At 35.9% G+C, this 18878-nt stretch overlaps 2 protein-coding genes across 2 annotated transcripts; both read right to left on the minus strand.

Moving 5' to 3' along the window:
- Nucleotides 1-288: 288 nt before the first annotated feature.
- LOC126812281 (uncharacterized) lies at nucleotides 289-7118 on the minus strand. The gene is made up of 8 exons (XM_050538581.2): nucleotides 6974-7118; nucleotides 6437-6454; nucleotides 6184-6291; nucleotides 5419-5513; nucleotides 4751-4853; nucleotides 1506-1679; nucleotides 1181-1341; nucleotides 289-443 (listed from the first exon to the last, which is right to left on the minus strand). The coding sequence occupies exons 1-8, from the start codon at nucleotides 7062-7064 to the stop codon at nucleotides 345-347; spliced, it is 849 nt and encodes a 282-aa protein (XP_050394538.1). The 5' UTR covers nucleotides 7065-7118; the 3' UTR covers nucleotides 289-344.
- A 4125-nt stretch (nucleotides 7119-11243) lies between these two features.
- On the minus strand, nucleotides 11244-14502 carry LOC126809497 (uncharacterized). The gene is made up of 8 exons (XM_050534111.1): nucleotides 14421-14502; nucleotides 13822-13839; nucleotides 13514-13621; nucleotides 12849-12943; nucleotides 12440-12542; nucleotides 12121-12288; nucleotides 11580-11740; nucleotides 11244-11360 (listed from the first exon to the last, which is right to left on the minus strand). The coding sequence occupies exons 1-8, from the start codon at nucleotides 14500-14502 to the stop codon at nucleotides 11262-11264; spliced, it is 834 nt and encodes a 277-aa protein (XP_050390068.1). The 3' UTR covers nucleotides 11244-11261.
- Between the last annotated feature and the right edge of the window lie 4376 nt (nucleotides 14503-18878).

Consider the following 18878-nt stretch of genomic DNA (forward strand, 5'->3'; position numbering starts at 1 on the left):
TAACGTTTATCTTGGAATGAAGGTCTATCTATATTTCACGGGTTTTTTTCATATTATTCAACATAATTTTGTTTACGCTCATACATGACGTCAATACGGATCTCGATGTTCCTAAAAGTTACAATGTCTTGAAATGACTTTTTATTCGGTCATATTCCAGTAAATAACAAGTATCATGTTTGTACGAATGGTTTATCTCCTATTTGTTACAATTACATGTGTGTTTATAGATGTGTGAGAAATTAAAACCACAAACGTGCCATGAAACGAGTAAACAAACAAAAAACAACAGAATTGATGATATATTCTAAAATTATCATAAATACATTCTCAATTTAGTAGGATTAACATAAATTAAGTTGGGGTGTATCTGTCATATAAATATGCATAGTAGATATTTTTCCAACAGTGTATAAACATTTTGGAACCTCTGAAATAAACGTCTGAAAAAAATACACCTTCAAAATTATGTACTGTTAAACATGGCGGTATAATACAAAAATCAAAATCAGTGTTTTATGTAAGATTTAGGAATTAACGTAATAAGTTAACCCAAGTTGCGATACTTAATATATTCAGTTGTTTAAAGATTGCCTTTTTAAGATTTAGATACAGAGATTGTCGTATTTGGTATAGTAGTTTAAATATAGATAATGAAAAATGAATGAGTATATTGAAAACCCCAGTCCTTCAATCGCGAGTGGCAGCCATATTATCGTTTAACAAAGATATGGCGGGCATTGTCGGACCCACTCAATATCTAAGCCATCCGATGGCCCGGAAAGTTTATAATGGGCTTGCCATGTGAATAAAATGTCTAAATAATAATTTATATAACATTTGCAGCCAGAAAAAGACGTAATTTCTCTTTAACGATGGGACTATTAAATGGGAATTAGCGCCTAAGGGTGTGGTTTGACGTGATTTGACCGTACATGTACATCGGTGATGTTCAAATTAGATTGCTTGCAAATCTTGAGACAATTTGCTTTGTCATCGTTGAATTTACTTTCAATTTACGAATCTTAAACATTTTAAGCGGCATTTTTGTTTTAATTTCTTACTCCAACTAGGCCATTTCTAGATTTTTCAACAATAATTAGTCCAAGTTTATTTTGATTCATATTCTTCTCGCGAATGATAACGCCCTCTGTTATGTCTTAAAAACAGCTTTACTTACTTCAAATACGGATGGATCAGGATGTTCATATCTAGGAGATGTAAGATTCGTGGTAAAAGCCCAACCAAAGCCATTCAGTTTGCCTTTATTGTATAGTAAAAATGCAGGGAAAAACGCTTGACAGTCTGTATCTGTTCTTGCATCATACCAATAATGCACACCTGTTACAAAGAAAGCATATTAAGATTACAATGTTACAAACATTAAAGAGGGACTATCAATTCGACCATCTTTGCCGACCGGTGAAATATAATGTACAAACAATAGATTAAGTGCAAACTTTCTGCGAGGATTAAAAGTTAAATTAGAGAATTCTAAAAATTACCCATTCCAGCGAAACATTTTCCTTTCTTCCATTTCGGGTCTCCAATGGCTGCTTCATCTCTGGGTATCAGCATATGATCAGTTTCTGGACTGTTGCCGTTTTGAAAATAGAGATTGGTTCCAGTTCCAGAATCCTCGAAATCACTACTGCTTCTACCAGTCTTACATATTGTAGCTGCGAAAAAATAGCATAACAGAAACTTGAACTACGAAGTAGCATTGACATGGTTCCATACATATACATCCGTTTAGCAAAAGAAGCATAAGATCTGTAAAGATAGCCACACAATACATGGAATACGCCTACACACCAGCATTGTCTCAATTGCAGCTTATCCGGATCATGGATCTTTGAAGAAATCTGATCTCCAGGGTTCATCTTCTCATGACCCCAACGAAACCTATCGCGTTAACACGTTTTTTTTTGGCACTGAGCGGAAGGCTGTTGATTATGATGCTTCAAGCCAAATATGAAAAACTATAGCCTCTATCGCGTTCACAAGGTGTTTCGGAAAAGGAGGCATAACCCCAGAAAGTCGCGGAACGCTGAATATCGATATGGTTCATCCTCTTATGACCCAATGCTTCATACCAAATTTTAGAAAAGCCGTTAAAAATTATAGCCTCTATCGTGTTCACAAGGGGGATGACTCCGGAAAAGAAAGACACAGAACGCTTGATGTCGATAGGGTTCATCCTCTCATGAACGCAATGCTTCCCACCAAACTTGAAAGACATCCGTTAAACATATCGATGACTATAGCCATTATCGCGTTCACAAGGTGTTTCGGAAAAGGGGGCATAATCCCAGAAAGTCGCGGAACGCTGAATATCGATACGGTTCATCCTCTCATGACCCCAATGCTTTATTTCAAATTTTACAAAATCTGTTAAAAATTATAGCCTCTATCGTGTTCACAAGCCCATATCGTGCTCACAAGGTTTTCGACAAAGGGGTGATTACTCTGAAACGGAAAGTTGTGTAAAGCAGAAAATCTCATGACCGCAATGCTTACATACAGATTTGAAAAATAAATCCTTAAAAAAGTAGCCTCTATCGAGTTCATCAATTTGTCAGGTAAAGGGAAAAAACTACGGAACGGAAAGTCAGACAACACTGCATATCGATAGGGTTCGTTAAAAAAATGTAGCCTTCTCGAGTTCATAAATTTTGTCCCGTAAAAGGGAATAACCCCGGAACAGAAACTAGGATATCGCGGCAGTCGACAGTGTTCACACCAAAATTGAAAACTGTGGGGAATATATCGTGTTGACAAGCCAATCTGTTAAAACTGTAGTTTATCTCGCGTTCACAACATTTGCGGCAAAGGGGTATAACGCCGGAACGGAAAGTCGTGGACAGCTAAAAAAATCGATAGGGTTCATCCACTCACGAAAACAATGCCTACAACCAAATTTGTTCACAAGCCAATTGTTGTGGGGCGGCCGACCAACCGACGGACTGGGTGACGAAATATGGGCGTATACAAATTAAGAATAACACTATATAAAATAAATATGCCTCATTGGAGGCGTTCCTATACACTGTTAGAAATATTTTGGTTATTTTACCCTAAAATTACGGGCAGCAAAAATTGCCCCTAAATCATAGGTAAAATTACACCATTAGTTATTTAACAATTTACTGTAGAAGGACATATCTGTTAATTGACATTTCTTGTAAAAATACATCACAATGTTAATTTACATTTCTTGTAAAAATACATCACACTGTTAATTTACACTTTTGTTAAAAATACTAATATTGGTAATTTTACATGCAAGATTCGAGCAATAGCCCCGGTGTAAAATATTTCGTATTAATATCCCTTCAATATATATTGAATATCGATAATCCTGTTTGGTAGACGAGAGCATGGTTCCAGGCTTTCAGATGTAAGCTCGCGGTACTATCTATTTGCAGGCATTATAACCCTGCTTACAGACAGTCCGGCCCAACTATCACTGGCCAATCGGTTTAATTTACCGCCTTCAAGTGAACTTGAAAACGAGATAATACAACCTACGGCCGGAAAGTCAAAACATTTTTTTTTATGCATTTAAGAAAATACTTACAAACTGATTAACGTACGCTGAATATCAATACACTTTATAGATCTTATAAATAATGGAAACTAGATATACATGACATGCAATACACTAAATTTACAAGATGTGATTGTCCATATTATGGTTAATTAATTGAAATGAATACCATAAGAAGATACTTATTAGGAATGTTTCCTTTCTTTGGAATACTAAAATACAATAAGAGATAGTAAATTTACCGAATAAGTAAATTTACCGAATAAGTAAATTTACAAAATAACGTGAATAAACGTAAGTCTGTAAAATGACATGCTGGCTATGTTATTTTCCGTTCAATATTTTAAGGTAAAAACAAATTCTTTAACTGCTGTAATTTTACTTATATTTCTTACCTAAAAGTAAATTACATAATAATGTGAACAAACGTAAAATCTGTAAAGTAACACGCTTGCTGCGTTACTTTCAGTTCAATTTTATTACATTATATGTATTTTTACAGGATTTTGAATATGTCCTTGATTCCATCGCCACTTATTGTCAAAAAGACATGAAACTCGATAAACATACTTGAAACTCGGTAAAAATACATTAGACTTGGTAAAAGTAGTATATGTTGTAAAATATAGCGATAATTGAGGTACAAAAAACCCTTGTACTACTGTAATTTTACATACTTTTCTGACAGTTTACCTGGTGGTTGTCGTAACATCATTTGCTATTTGGTTGGGGACTTCAACGGTCACTGTTAATTGGTTGCGTGTTGAGAAATGTTAACAAAAATATTTCAAGGTTTGCTTTCATTACTATTGAATAAAACATTTCTGTGATTTCAACATTTTACGACAACCAATTTGGGCTACGGTACATCTTCCTATAGTTTGAATACACTGAACATTACTGTATTTTGACGTTACGTATGTAAAAATAAATTATTTCACGGTAAAATCACCTGTATAATATGTTTTTTTTTACGACTATTTGTACTATCACTCCTGTTTGGTGTAATAAAACATACATTTGTAAAATAACATACAACTACGTAAATATTTTACCACATTCTTACGGTAAATTAACATTTATTTCTAACAGTGTATGCCAATCTAAAGCATAAATCGTGAATATGTCTGGTGTGGGTTCTTAGAGAGACATTTCGGGATTGTCAATAAACTGAAATAAAATACTTTAGTATTAACTTACATGGATCAACAAAGTAGGCCGTTATATAGTTGTAACCATTCTCGTGTATAAATGGTGGTTTGATCCCATCAAAGGGATATTTATTTTCTTGTCCGTCTGGTACCTGGAAAATGAATGTAGATTTGATATTGTATGATAGAATGAACACTTATTTGTTGAATAAAATGATTAAAGGAGCTAAATCACTATTCTTTTGTACCTAGAAATGGACACAAATGGGTCGCAACGCATATGATAATGTAATATGAATACATTTATAGATAAACCGATTTACATTCAGTCGTTTCTGTTTTTACCGTAATTTATAATTTCTAGTTATGTTCGGCGAAATACGCGAAGAGTGCAAATGAATGACAGTCTTTGGCGTCTGTTTATTCCAGTCTACACCGATAGTATTCTCCTGTGGGATATGTTTAGCTTCATTACAAATGACACTCGAAAGCGTTCTAGTACGCGATTCGTGCGCCAATTTTAAAATTTTTATTTTGTTTTAAATATTGGACATCAGAAACCCACCTTTTCACGGTAAGATAACAGCATCAATGTTGATTTAAATTGACCAATACCTCGTGTTTGCAATGTCGACGAATGTCGATGATATTGAGTTAGTGACTTACCTCCTTTAACATTAATGAAACTTAAAGTTCAATACGATACACAATAATTACCCCAGCTTGTATTCCTGCGATGTAACCTTGGACATCATATAGCAGAACAATAGCATAGTCACCATCTTTCACATAGCGGTTTCCTCTAAAACTATCTGTAAATTAAAGAGCACAAGGGAATAATACATAAACAGTGTGATATTGTTTGTATCAATTACAGCAATGTACAATCATGCTTCTATATCAAGCAAGAACTGCAATTTACAAAAACAACTATGAGTGTCGGATTAACATTCCAGGGTACTATAGCATTATATTATCTTTGATCCAATAAATATGAGTAGCTTGCGATTGCCTTAATAATACGGAGGTTCGTTTTTAGCTAATTTTCTGGGGACATCATTATACTACCCTAGACGTTGCACTTTGCAAAATGACACTTAATTCCAATTGAATATTTCAGCGAATATTCGCTGATATAAATACCATAATATAAACAAGAGCAACAGATGCGTAACGAGGTCCATCCACAAGGAACCTAGTCAAAACTGGTACCGAGTCGAACCTCCAACCCGTCAATCATTTTCGTTCTGACCTTTTCTGATGGAGATAAAATATAGGCATATTTGTATAGAAGGGTATCGCTGCCAATATTAAATGCTCTGCGACAATGTCGTTTCCATTGATTATATGTAAAAAGTACAATGTACAAAGTCCTAATACCGATATTGATAAAGTCAAAATACATCTAATATAATTTAATTATAACTTTTACTACAGTTTTACAACTTGCTAATGCTAAATGTGGAAAAAGTAATAACCAACCTATATCTTCACAACCAGATATTTTTGTGAACTTATTTTCAACAGCATCATCTACAGTCCTCGGTAGGGCGTCAAAGTTTGATTCAAGTGGATTTAAACCAAACCTCACTAGAATATAATATAATATAATATAATTGACGACACCAATACATATTATTTTTATTTTTCTAGACAATATTTAAAAATACATATTATTAGATATGTAAGATCACCATTATTGTGCCGGCATTGTTGATTTGTATTTGAAACTTACCTCTTAGAGCGTTCCAATCTGAAAGTAGAAATAATTATGTATATATTATATGGCATGGTGATTCCAAAACGATGCTAGTGTTAAACATTTACTCCTGTATTCTTGCACAAAGATTTTATGCAGTTCAATGCTTAGAGTTGCATTTTGTACTTGTGCTAAATCTGCCTATTGCAGGTCTTTTGTTCTGAGTTTCAAATAAATTAATAAGACATAATCAACTCTCTAGACTATCGGATGTCCGTGGTTAGGTATTGAGTTGATTCTAACATATGCGCCATTTAATAACTGAACGATAAAATGGATAATATAGACATTGTCTAATGATACTTGAAAAAACTTCAAATACTCAGACTAAAGTAATTTGACTGGAATTTTCAATATATTCATTTTACATTATATATTTTTGACTATTATACCAAGAACTACCAGCACTTTATCTAAATCTTACATAACAATTCTTTAAAGAAATAAAGAAGTTGTAATCAAAGTCCCGAAAATTATTTTTAATGATGTCCGCAATATTGCTTATATACTTACTATCTCTTGAAAAGTAATCTACCAAGTTAAAGAAGAAGGCATTGGTAGCTGTGACTGTTGTCAATATGACTAAAAAGGTGAAAGTCTTCATCGTAAACTTATATTTTTACAAATGATGTAGGATTTTAAAATAATAATGCATTTTATTAGCTCTAGTTTACAAACACCTGTATACTATCTTCGTGTTGTTTATTTTACGTTCTCGTGTTTTACTTATACAAATACTATCACCGGTCTGTTTGTGTATTCATACAACTGTATCTATTTACTTTACCGAACGATATAAGAAGCATGACAAGTGGCTTCTCTCTCACAAATCTGCATTGGAAAACACAGTGTATTTTTGTTATCAAGATGTCCCGAAATAAGCACAAGGCCGTCCCAATCTGACCAATCGTGGTGAACTCAACTACAGAAAGTGTTTACGTGGCTGATGTAGGAAATGGATAGTAATGTAATCATGTTTCTACATGCTGGCCATTAAAGATAAATTAGTTAAGAGTTTAATAAAGAGTTCGCCATTCTTGCTAAAATAATTCAAAAATAGATGATAAAAAAGGAAAATATTGAAAATTTCAGTAAAATTACTTTATTGTCACTGTTGGAAGTTTGGACTAGAAATAGACATCAACTGTGTCCGCATCGTCTCCGAGAATTGTCGATCGTTTGATTGACAGATAACTCCACCCACATATTCTCGATTATCAAGTAACATTCTCAGTGGCTATCGTACCCTCGCTTGGTAGGCCTTTCATCACCAGTTTCCGGTAGTGACGTCAGTGACTAACGGTAAACGTTAGCTTGGTCGGCCATTTCTTGATTTAATTTTAAATGGACGACTGTTTAAATCCAAGTTGTATCCAAGTCATCTGAGGGTCTGCAGCGTTAATATTGAGCTTGTCATGTAAATAAAGGTCTAATTAATAATTTCTATAACATCTGAAGCCTAAATAAAGACTTGCAATAGGCAGATTTAGCTCTTACATAATGTGTGTTTAATACAAGACCAAGCGGTTCGAGACCCAAAGTCATTTACATATTCTTGTTTATTGGAAATATATTATTATATTATTAATTGCAATAAGATTCATATAATTTTGATATTTTTGTAGAGAATCAACCATTATGAGTCCGAGTCGATGGAAGGGTGTTCTTTTTTTGGCAATGAGACTTCACAGGACGCTTTCTTATTCCGACGTTAGTGTTTCCATTTCATGAAATTTGTAATTTTTGTGATATAAGAATTCTTCTGTACGATGACACTGACAAAACGACACGTGTCATCTTTGAAATTATGTTCAGCAACTATTAATTACGATAACTTATACGTTTATTAATCGAGGATGTGTTCTGGGATTATTATAAGCTTGTTGTGTAAATTTTAGGTTAAAATGTTAGTTTTGACAGCTATTATTCTTAGACTGTTCGATGTTTTTGAGAATTTTATCACTTATGACCTTTCCAAATATGTATGCCAGATATAACCTTTATTTATATCACTTTTATGTTGGGCCTTGTGTCCAAAATAGTACCGCCTATCAATGTTACATGCCGATACACGTCTATTGTTTTGTGAACACGTTTGAGTGAATACGTCGTAGAGAAGTCGGTGGTGTGCCTATCTTTAATAAATATGCAGATGTAGATGTTACCATAGAGAGAGAGAGAGTAAAGATAAATTTGTGTTGATAGAGTTTTTGGTTTATTAACATAACACTGTGTACAACCCGAAAATTAGAAGAGAAATTTGTGAGTGTAATGGGAATTGTTTTCTCGGGTGATTAAAGACCTACATGAAAGCGTTATAATCTGCATCTTCTTAAAACCACCCAGCGTGATACATGATTCGGATCATACCTCCTTTCATTTTGTTAGCCACGAATGTAGCCCTTGCCATTTCTGTCTTTGTCTCTATCGGTACAATTTATTGAGCACAACAAACTTCACTGTGAACAGCTCAGCATAGGTAATCTACGAATCTTGCGGCCTTCACTCCCAGGTAGATATTTCAAAAAAATACGTGGTACTATATAGTTTATGTAACTAGTCTTTGAATATCAGAAATACGTTTTAAAGGTGGAGTGACCGTGTCTCATTACCCGTGTATAGACAGTTTTTTTTGTGTAATTATCCCTCGTAACATTTTTTATATAAACATTATTTTATTGAATTTCAAGATTGGGAAACATACAAAGACTAATATAATCCTCCTCCCCAAAATTTTACATGCGTACTCAAAAAAGATCAAAAAGTTATGTACACTATGTACAATAATATAATACAGAAATAATGGCGTAACCTAATTTTTTAATAGCCCGCGAGCGAGTCACTTGATCGCATCTGCAAAGGGCTTGTTATGTTCGTAAATATCGATTTGTCATGTTATCATGCATATTCACTTGAGCTGAGCTATAGTCAATAAACTGGAGGACTTAATTTGTACATTCAGAAAAACGACCAAGGGTGCCCGGGTGGCATCACTCATTTTCTGGTTCTACAAATCTCACAAATGTAGAAACTGCAAATTGACCTTTCACTGCTGGACTATATGTCATTTTTTTTATATCCCATATTGGGTGCAGTTTGAAGAATTTCCATTCATTTGATATACTAGTCTAGTAGCTGAATTCTGGAGATTCAGAATTTTTAGATCACTTTTATGCGTAGATTTTGATTCTAGGTGGTGGTCAAGCTGTGGTCATGTAAAAGCAAGTGCAGAATTAATCAAAACTATGCATAGGCTTTTACAATATTATTCTCGATATATTGATCTCATGACAGCCAGTTCTTTTTATGAAGCAGGTTTCGATTCGAACTGATATCTTGCCACTGTGTCATATAACAACCCTTCGTCTTCACAGGAATTATCTGTGAACTAAAAACTGTCTGAGTAGCTATTATCGATCTTTACGATTTCTGCGTTACTTTATTAGCAAAGATGTCAATGTTAAAATTATATTTCTAATGCGCTTAATCAGTTCTTGCACATAAAAAAATAATATAAAATGTGTGGATACATGATATTTTGGTTCCCGCTGAACTCTTTTTTATGTGTAATACATTGTTGTCTACGAGATATAGGCGGATGTAGCCAGACCTTAAAGGAGCTAAATCGCTAATATTTGGGACCTCGAAATTGACACAAATGGGGCGCAACGCATAACATAATGTAATATGAATGTATATACATTGATCTACATTCAATCGTTTCAGTTTTACTTTAATTTCAAAACATTCGAATGGCAATCACTAGCGTCTGGATATTCTAGTCTACACCGATAGTATTTATTGTGCATGCACTTCAGATAAGAATATGACGTCACCGTTTGACATGACTCGTGGAATATGCCTAGCCTCGTTCTTCGAGTCCCTTGTTACAAATGGCGCTGAAACCTGTACCAAAGGTAAAATGTTTTTGTTTTTTTGGGTTTTTTTTTTTTGTCTTAAATATTGGATATCAGAAGCCCATCTTTTCCCGGTAAGATCACAACATCAACCTCAACTGTACTGTAGTTGCTTAAATTAATTGGTCACGTGGAAAAATCAACACAAATGACGTCCAAGTGGAAGAATACTCTATTCCACAAGTACTACAAAATGTATTTGATTTTTAATATAAAAAAAACAACAAAAAAACGCACGAACTCTTAATACGTTAACAACTTTACTTAAAGGGTCAATCTCGATAATATTTTGGAGAATAAAACTGCTTAATTCTGTGTTAAAATCTCTTAAAATCCTTTACCTTAGGGCCGAGCAACTAACTCAACATATGAGATAAGTTTTTAAACAACTTAAACCCGTCAGTCTCCATCTAGAAATGGAGACAGGTATCCCAAGCTGTATTATGTGGTGTCAAGGTAAAAAACAGACTTTTATTTTATAAAAGTAATGTGTAGGTGAAATTTACCTTTCGTTGTCAAGTACAGCACATGGGTCATTTATTGTAAAGACATTAAAAGGATCAGGAATCGATAACAGGTGACCCAACGAAAAAATTGACCCGAAATCTTAAAAGAGTTACGTGTCCGAATAAGCAGTTTTGACGTTCACGTCCAAACGACTCAATATTTTGAGCTAGAATTTTGAGACAAGGTAAAAACACAATATGATATTTTATTCGCAGTGCTTTGCCCAGGGCCTATAATCCGGTTAAGTTGGCCCTGATGTAGGTAATGCACAGTTTCATAACAAAAGGTGATCTAATAGGATTTGTATTGGACTCTACATTTTTTCTCTTTAAAACAAGTGAATAAAAAACAAACAAACCATGAAAATATTTTTAATATTAGCAGAAATTTAGCCTAGGAGTAGCAGTCATATATATATGCATGGTTGCAATTGGTCCTACGTTATACAAACATGTTGGTACCTCTGACATAAATGACTGAAAAACAAAACAATATCAAAATGTACTTCAGTTAAGATTTTCACTCTCAAACTATACGGTCATATCACTGGTGAATAAGAAATAAAATTTAATTTAAATTATTTCATTTCATAATGCTAGGTTCCAACTACCACGACTCGTGCTGCGATTGAAATACGTGACGTAAAATTACGTGGACGAAAAAAATATCATGGCCTGAAAATCAGTTTTACTTACTTTAAATTGGGAGGGTTTAGGATGTTCATATCTAGGAGATGTAAGATTCGTGGTAAATGCCCAACCAAATCCATTCAATTTGCCTCCATTATATAGCAAAAACACAGGAAAATAACTTTCACAGTCTGTATCTGTTCTTAAATCGTACCAATAATGTTTTCCTGTTACAATTAAAAAAACACAAAACTTACAAAATATCCTTTATCCATTCACCTGTGGATACCACAAAACAATTTGTTTTTTATCCACCAGTACCGTTTAAATAGCACAAACCATTCATTATTTACTCACAGTACCGTTTGGAAAGTAGAAAACCGGCATTACAAAACATGCATTATTTACCCACTAGTACCGTTTGGATAGTACAAAACATTCATTACAAAACATGCATTATTTACCCACTATTTACCCGTTTGGATAGCAAAAAACAGTCATTATCCCCTTACCTCTCGAAAATCACAAAATAACTATTTTCACACCAATCAATTACGTCAAAAATAATTCTAATCTAGGTTTATACATTGAATATTTTAAAAATTACCCATTCCGTAGAAACATTTTCCTTCTGTCCATTTTGTATTTCCGATTTCTGCTTCGTCACGAGGTATCAATAGACTGTCTTTTTCTGGATTTGCTCCATTTTGGATATACAGGTTAGTTCCAATCTCCGTGTATTCCTTATCACTTGTGTCAGGCGAACATACTGTAGCTATGAAATAAAGGAAACTGAATACAATAAAAGAAGGGCAACGTTACATATTCTAAATATAGGGCGTCGTGTTTGACTTGGGGTCGTGAAAATGGAAATAAGGGATACCAACATCGCCCTTCTTCAGTGAAATGCCATTCTATTAACTCACATGGATCAACAAAATACGCCGTCATATAGTTGAAACCATTCTCGTGTATAAATGGTGGCCTTACCCCATCAAAGGGATATTTATTTTCTTGTCCGTCTGGTACCTGGAAAATGAATGTAGATTTGATATAGTATGATAGGATGAACATTTATTTGTTGAATAAAATGAACATTTATATCTGAAACTTAGAGATCAATATGATACACAATAATTTCTTCCATCATATCAGAACAATAGCATAGTCACCATCTTTCACGTAACACTTCAATGGAGATCTGAAATTTCTGGACCAGACCCCCCTCCTCAAAATCATGAATCCGCCCCTGGTGATAGGTTGAACATTTATTTATTAAATTAAATGAACATTAATGAGAATTAAAGAACATTACGATATATAGACAATAATTACCCCAGCTTGAATTCCAGCGATGTTACCTTGATCATCATATAAAAGTACAACAGCGTGGTCACCATCTTTCACATAACGGTTTCCTCTAAAACTATCTGTGATATGAATTACCAAAATTACACTGAAAATTGATTCATTGGGGTGGAGGGAAAGAAGCACATGAAACAATTTTTTTCGATGATTTTCCAATGATTTGACCAGTTTGCATCGCCAATACCGCATTGTAGCTTAGATTTATATAGTGTTTTCAAACCTGGGGGCCCGTGAAAATATATTTTGGGGGTCCGCGAAGTCAAAGGCAATAAAGGGGGCCCGTGAAAAAAGGGTCGCGAAGGAAAATAGAGGATGAAATTCGTGGTATTCGAGGTTGTTGGGGTTGCAGATGTGAGGATCTTCGGAGATTTGTTAAATTTCGCAAGGGGTCCGCGGGTGGTAAAAGGTTGGGAACCACTGTTTGGTATATGGACCCCATATGTAATAGTATATGGAAATTTAAAACAAAGGAGACTGCACTATATCCACAGTGATATTTGTGAGACGCCTTGATACATATATTAGGCAATGGGCGGAAGTGGCGGTGGTGGGATTTGCAAAGGCAATTAAATTCTAATTTTAACAGTTGTACAACTCTCTAAAGTTAAATGTGAAAAACATAAATAACCAACCTATATCTTTACAACCAGATATTTTTGTGAAATCCTCTTTAATAGCATCAGCTTCAGTTCTCGGTAAAGCGTCAAAGTTGTTTGAAAATGGATTTAATCCAAACTTCACTGAAAGGTTAAATGAAATGGGAACTCGATAAGATATTCTTTTATTATTCAACGAATACCAATATACACTTAATAAATATGTATCTTGTTTATAAATACTTAGAACTTTTCTTTTAGACCATTGTATTTTATTCTTCAACGAATACACAATATACATGTACACATAATAAATATTTATCTTGTTATGAAAGCTTACTTACCTTTTAGACCATTCCAATCTGAAAGTCAATAATACTTTCATTAACAATTTAAATAATGAACACACCCATCTGTGTGCATTTCTAACGCCGTTGTAAAATGGTAGCTATATATCATATAAAATACTCTAGCCATGCGATCTAAAGATCTAAACAGACCTAATAATAATACGTAAAGAAAAAAATATATAAATAAAAAAGAAACACAAACACTTAATGAAAGAGTTATACAAATAATGCATGTGTTTTAACGCAGCCGTCATCATTAGCCCAGTTGGAGCAGAAATGTAGGACACTGTAGATAATAACCATGTAGTGTCACTTTGTCCCGTGTATATATTGGAATGCACGTAAAAGATCCCCTGGCAGTTGGAATTCGATATAAGAATATGCGATAGTGCCGCTGCCCGGGCAAAATTTCCCTCATAGCACACTGTATGGCGTATGCAGAAAAGTATAGGAGCAGAACAGTAGGACGTTAAACCCCATTTTATTTCATTTCATTTATAATAAATAACAATTTCACATGTAAGAGTAATCTTTATTGGGTTGTTTTATATAATCAATTGATATATATATAGAATGTAGATACATATACTTACTATTCCTTGAAAGGGAGTTGAAGAAGAAGGCATTGCTCTTAGCGGTAGTTGCCAAAATAACTAAAAGAGTTAAAATCTTCATAATGACATCAATTGAGAGCATTGTCTAATCCGTGCATCCGATTTCATTATATACAGTACGTTAATAACACCTGTTTTGAGTAGTAATAATACTCTGTTTAATTTTGATTCTAATGTTTTACTTATACAAATAATATAACTCGTGTTTGTGTGTTCATACCATGTTCGTTACTAAATGTGAAACACGCACCTGTCCACTATACAGAACTAATTGGAATAGATATTTTTTAAAAAAGAATCTGCTGTTGTGTCTGTCAATGTATGAATTCAAGAAATAACCCGAGATGTAATAGACAGAGACTGTTCCAAAATTATTGGGCTTATAGAGCAGGAGCCCAGGGGGTTAACCTAGCTGAAAAGTGTACCAATTTTCTCCTATATGGTATCAATGTATGTATATCTGGTATCATCAGAATGTAAGTCTGCCGGGTTTCTGGTGGTGGGTGCGGTATTCCACGCCCAAAATGCCATGCCCCCCCAACTAGTCTAGATTAGCTCAAAAGTGTACCACATGAAAATCGCACAGCAATGTACCGTACATCTTCAGGTATTACAAAAACACTCTGACAGACATTTCTAGTGGTGGGGTACCCCTGACAGAGCTATGTAATTGCCAGACATTTGTAGAGACGGAGTATCCCTGACAAGAGTTATCTAATTTCCAGACCAAAGCTAGGCTAGATTAGCTCAGTTTGTGCGGTGGGTTGCCTCTAACACGCCAAAAATAACACGAGCCCCAACTAGGATAGATAAGTCGGCACTGTTCCTGTGGTCCAAAATATTAAAAATTGTGCCAGGATGCGTAGAATACTAATACCTAGCACATATGGAAGAGGCGATAAACTGCGGTTGTAGGAACAATTTTATTTTTCAAAAACGCATTTTTAGCCCAATAAAATGTTTTTTGCCCAAAAATCAATTTCTTGCTATTGCAGTTTATCGCCTCTTCCATACGTGCTAGGTATTAGTATCCTATGCATCCTGGCTAAAAATCTAATTTTTTAGAACACGGGAACAGTGCCTGCGAAGCTAGCCTAGTTGGGGGCGTGGCATTTTGGGGCGTGTCTGTTAGGGGTAACCCACCGCATAAACTGTCTGGCAGTGGTCATTCATGACTCCTGTGGTGGTACTGAACAACTCCAAAGCTGTTTAAGGTGGTACAGATGTGAGCTAATCTAGCCTAGCTTTGGTCTAAATATTAGATAACTCTTGTCAGGGATACTCCACCACTACAAATGTCTGGCAATTACATAGCTCTGTCAGGGGTACCCCACCACTAGAAATGTCTGTCAGCTAGGTATTAGTATTCTACGCATCCTGGCACAATTTTTAATTTTTTGGACCACAGGAACAGTGCCGACTTATCTATCCTAGTTGGGGCTCGTGTTATTTTGGGCGTGTCTGTTAGGGGCAACCCACCGCACAAACTGTCTGGCAGTGGTCATTCATGATTCCTGTGGTGGTACTGAACAACTCCAAAGCTGTTTTAGGTGGTACAGATTTGAGCTAATCTAGCCTAGCTTTGGTCTGGAAATTAGATAACTCTTGTCAGGGATACTCCATCACTATAAATGTCTGGCAATTACATAGCTCTGTCAGGGGTACCCCACCACTAGAAATGTCTGTCAGAGCGTTTTTGTAATACCTGGAGATGTACGGTACATTGCTGTGCGATTTTCATGTGGTACACTTTTGTGCTAATCTAGACTTATCTATCCTAGTTGGGGCTCGTGTTATTTTGGGCGTGTCTGTTAGGGGCAACCCACCGCACAAACTGTCTGGCAGTGGTCATTCATGATTCCTGTGGTGGTACTGAACAACTCCAAAGCTGTTTTAGGTGGTTGTATCACTTTGGTCTTAAACCAGTAACGAGGTCTGGGCATAACAAGACGAGTGACTTCAAAAGATAGCTTTACTAGCGGCCATGTTGTACAGACTACATACGTAAGTAGAACGTGTATGGTAATTGTGTCACATGATATTATAATGAAATCACATGCTACATCTCCCTTCTTTTAGTGTTTACCTTTAGGTTGAAATAAAACATGTACAAATGTATATATCATGTGAACAAGTAAAACAATCTTTAACAGTTAAACTTTAAGTCATTTAACATGAACATAGAACTATAAATCAAATGTCTTATTGTTTAGTGTCACACATAGGTATCAAGGCTTGTTAGTCCATCACATAGTCTTTAAAACGCTGCGGTTGCTGAATAACTCTACCAGACCGAGTTACTCGTTGTTCACGATTCTGGGTAACACATTGAGGTGGAATATCAGGAACTTTGACAGGTGGTCTAGGAATTGCTGAGTTATCCACAGAAGGTCGGTTGGACTCTAGCGGAGGGGAGATATTGAAGCTAACACCAGATTTCCGTAAATGACGTCGATTTCTACGGTAGGATTTATTGTCCCCAGTAACCACGTTGTATGATCGCGTGTTTACATTTCCGGTTACTTTGGCTTTAAGCCAGGTCTGTCCACGAGCCTGACCTTGAGGTTGAACTTGCACCACATCCCCTTTCCTTAGTGGAGGTAGGTCTTTAGCACTCACGTTGTAGTACTTCTCTTGACGTTTCTTTTCATGGCGTAGTTTGGAGGAAAAGTTAGATACCTGTGGTTTTAGGAGTTTTTCGGTAGTTGGTAACAGTGTTCGAGTTCGTCGACTCATTAAGCGTTGTGCTGGACTGGCTGCAATGCCTTGAGTTGGTGTGTTGCGAAAATCCAGGATTGCAAGATACGGATCAGAGTTTGAGGCTTTCGCCTTCCGCATCAGGGATTTTGCTGTTTTGACGGCTTGCTCTGCTTTGCCGTTACTCTGAGGAAATCCAGGTGATGAAGTGTTAGTCTTGAAATTCCAGAGTTTGTTGAATTTAAGAAATTCTTCAGATGTGTAATATGAAGCGTTGTCAGAGAAGAAAACTTCAGGAATACCATGTCTGGCGAATTGGGATTTTAGTTTACGAATGATTGTAGCACTGTTAGTAATTTCAAGATAGTCCAACTCCCAGAAATTTGAGTAGTAATCTACAGTAATCAAATAATTATTACCGTCAAAAGTGAAAACGTCACTTCCTACTTTGGTCCATGGTTGACTTGGTAGGTCGTGTGGATGGAGTGTCTCCTTCTGTTGCTTCATACCAAATGATCGGCAGATATCACACTTGTCAACAAAGTCTTTCACAGCTGAACTCATTCCTGGCCAATATAAACAATCACGAGCTCTGCGACAACATCCTTCAATACCAACATGAGAAGCATGTATCCGTTGTAGCATATCACGTCTCAGTGACTGTGGAATGACAATTTGTTGACCTTTGAGAATAATTCCATTCTCCACAGTTAACTCATCACGGATGTTAAAATATGGTACCACTGCCGGGTGTAAACTGTTTTTATGCTCTTGCCCGCCTCTTTGGATAACCTGACTAAGAGCTTGTAGGTCGTTGTCATTTACTGTGTGGTCTTTAACATCTTGTAGACGTGTCGAAGTAATTGGGAGATTTGAGACTTGGTTGACGTTTTCCATTTCAATTGCAAAGGAGCTCGGTTTATCGGGAAGCGGTGCTCGGCTTAAAGTGTCCGCTAAGTACATACTTTTTCCAGGATAGTATACAATAGTTGTGTCATACACTTGAAGGCGGAGTAACATTCTTTGCAATCGTTTGGGGGCTTTGTTGAGAGATTTCTTGGCAATGATTTCCAGTGGTTTGTGATCTGACTGTACTGTCACGTGTCTTCCATACGTGTAATGATGAAACTTCTCAGAGACCAAAAATCACCGCCAATAATTCCTTCTCTATCTGCGCATATCTAGTCTCAGCGTCAGATAGAGTTCTGCTTGCGAATGCAACAGGCTGTCCATTCTGAAGAATTGCGGCGCCAAGCCCAGTGTCCGAAGCGTCGCACTGTAGCGTAAGTTCCTCTTTAGCATTGAAGAAGCGAAGAACGGGGTCTTTGCTCACCAGGGACTTGATTTGTTTGAAAGCTGCTTCCTGAGTGTTATCCCAGTGCCACAAAGTGTCTTTTAAGGTTAGCTGTCGCAAGGGCCCACACAGATCACTAAGCTGCGGTAGGAACTTTCCCAAGTAGTTGACAAAACCTAACAGCCTTTGTACAGCAGCGACATCTGTAGGTTTAGGCATGTCGACTACCGCACGCACCTTTTCTGGGTCCATCTTTAGGCCTTTGTCCGAAATTACGTGACCCATGAATATAACCTCAGGCCTTCGAAGTTTTACCTTAGCCAGATTCAGTTTAAGGTTTTTCTGTCGACAGCGTTCCATTAAGTTTTCCAAGTTTCTGTCGTGATCACGCGAGACGTCGTCGTACGTGGCGCCTTCACCGTAAACAAGTATGTCGTCATGTATAG

This window comes from Patella vulgata, chromosome 2 (genome assembly GCF_932274485.2).
Source record: "Patella vulgata chromosome 2, xgPatVulg1.2, whole genome shotgun sequence".
NCBI lineage: Eukaryota > Metazoa > Mollusca > Gastropoda > Patellidae > Patella > Patella vulgata.

What these genes read in the sequence shown, in the direction of transcription:
- LOC126812281 (XM_050538581.2), bottom strand. Translation starts at nt 7,064, where the DNA reads ATGAAGACTTTCACCTTTTTAGTCATATTGACAACAGTCACAGCTACC. An exon ending in TCGCAGGAATACAAGCTGGG is followed by an intron (nt 4,854 to 5,418) that starts GTAATTATTGTG and finishes TTCATTTTCCAG; the next exon opens with GTACCAGACGGACAAGAAAA. An exon ending in GGCCTACTTTGTTGATCCAT is followed by an intron (nt 1,680 to 4,750) that starts GTAAGTTAATAC and finishes ATTTTTTCGCAG; the next exon opens with CTACAATATGTAAGACTGGT.
- LOC126809497 (XM_050534111.1), bottom strand. Translation starts at nt 14,502, where the DNA reads ATGAAGATTTTAACTCTTTTAGTTATTTTGGCAACTACCGCTAAGAGC. An exon ending in ATCTGGTTGTAAAGATATAG is followed by an intron (nt 12,944 to 13,513) that starts GTTGGTTATTTA and finishes TTCATATCACAG; the next exon opens with ATAGTTTTAGAGGAAACCGT. An exon ending in AAAATGTTTCTACGGAATGG is followed by an intron (nt 11,741 to 12,120) that starts GTAATTTTTAAA and finishes TAATTGTAACAG; the next exon opens with GAAAACATTATTGGTACGAT.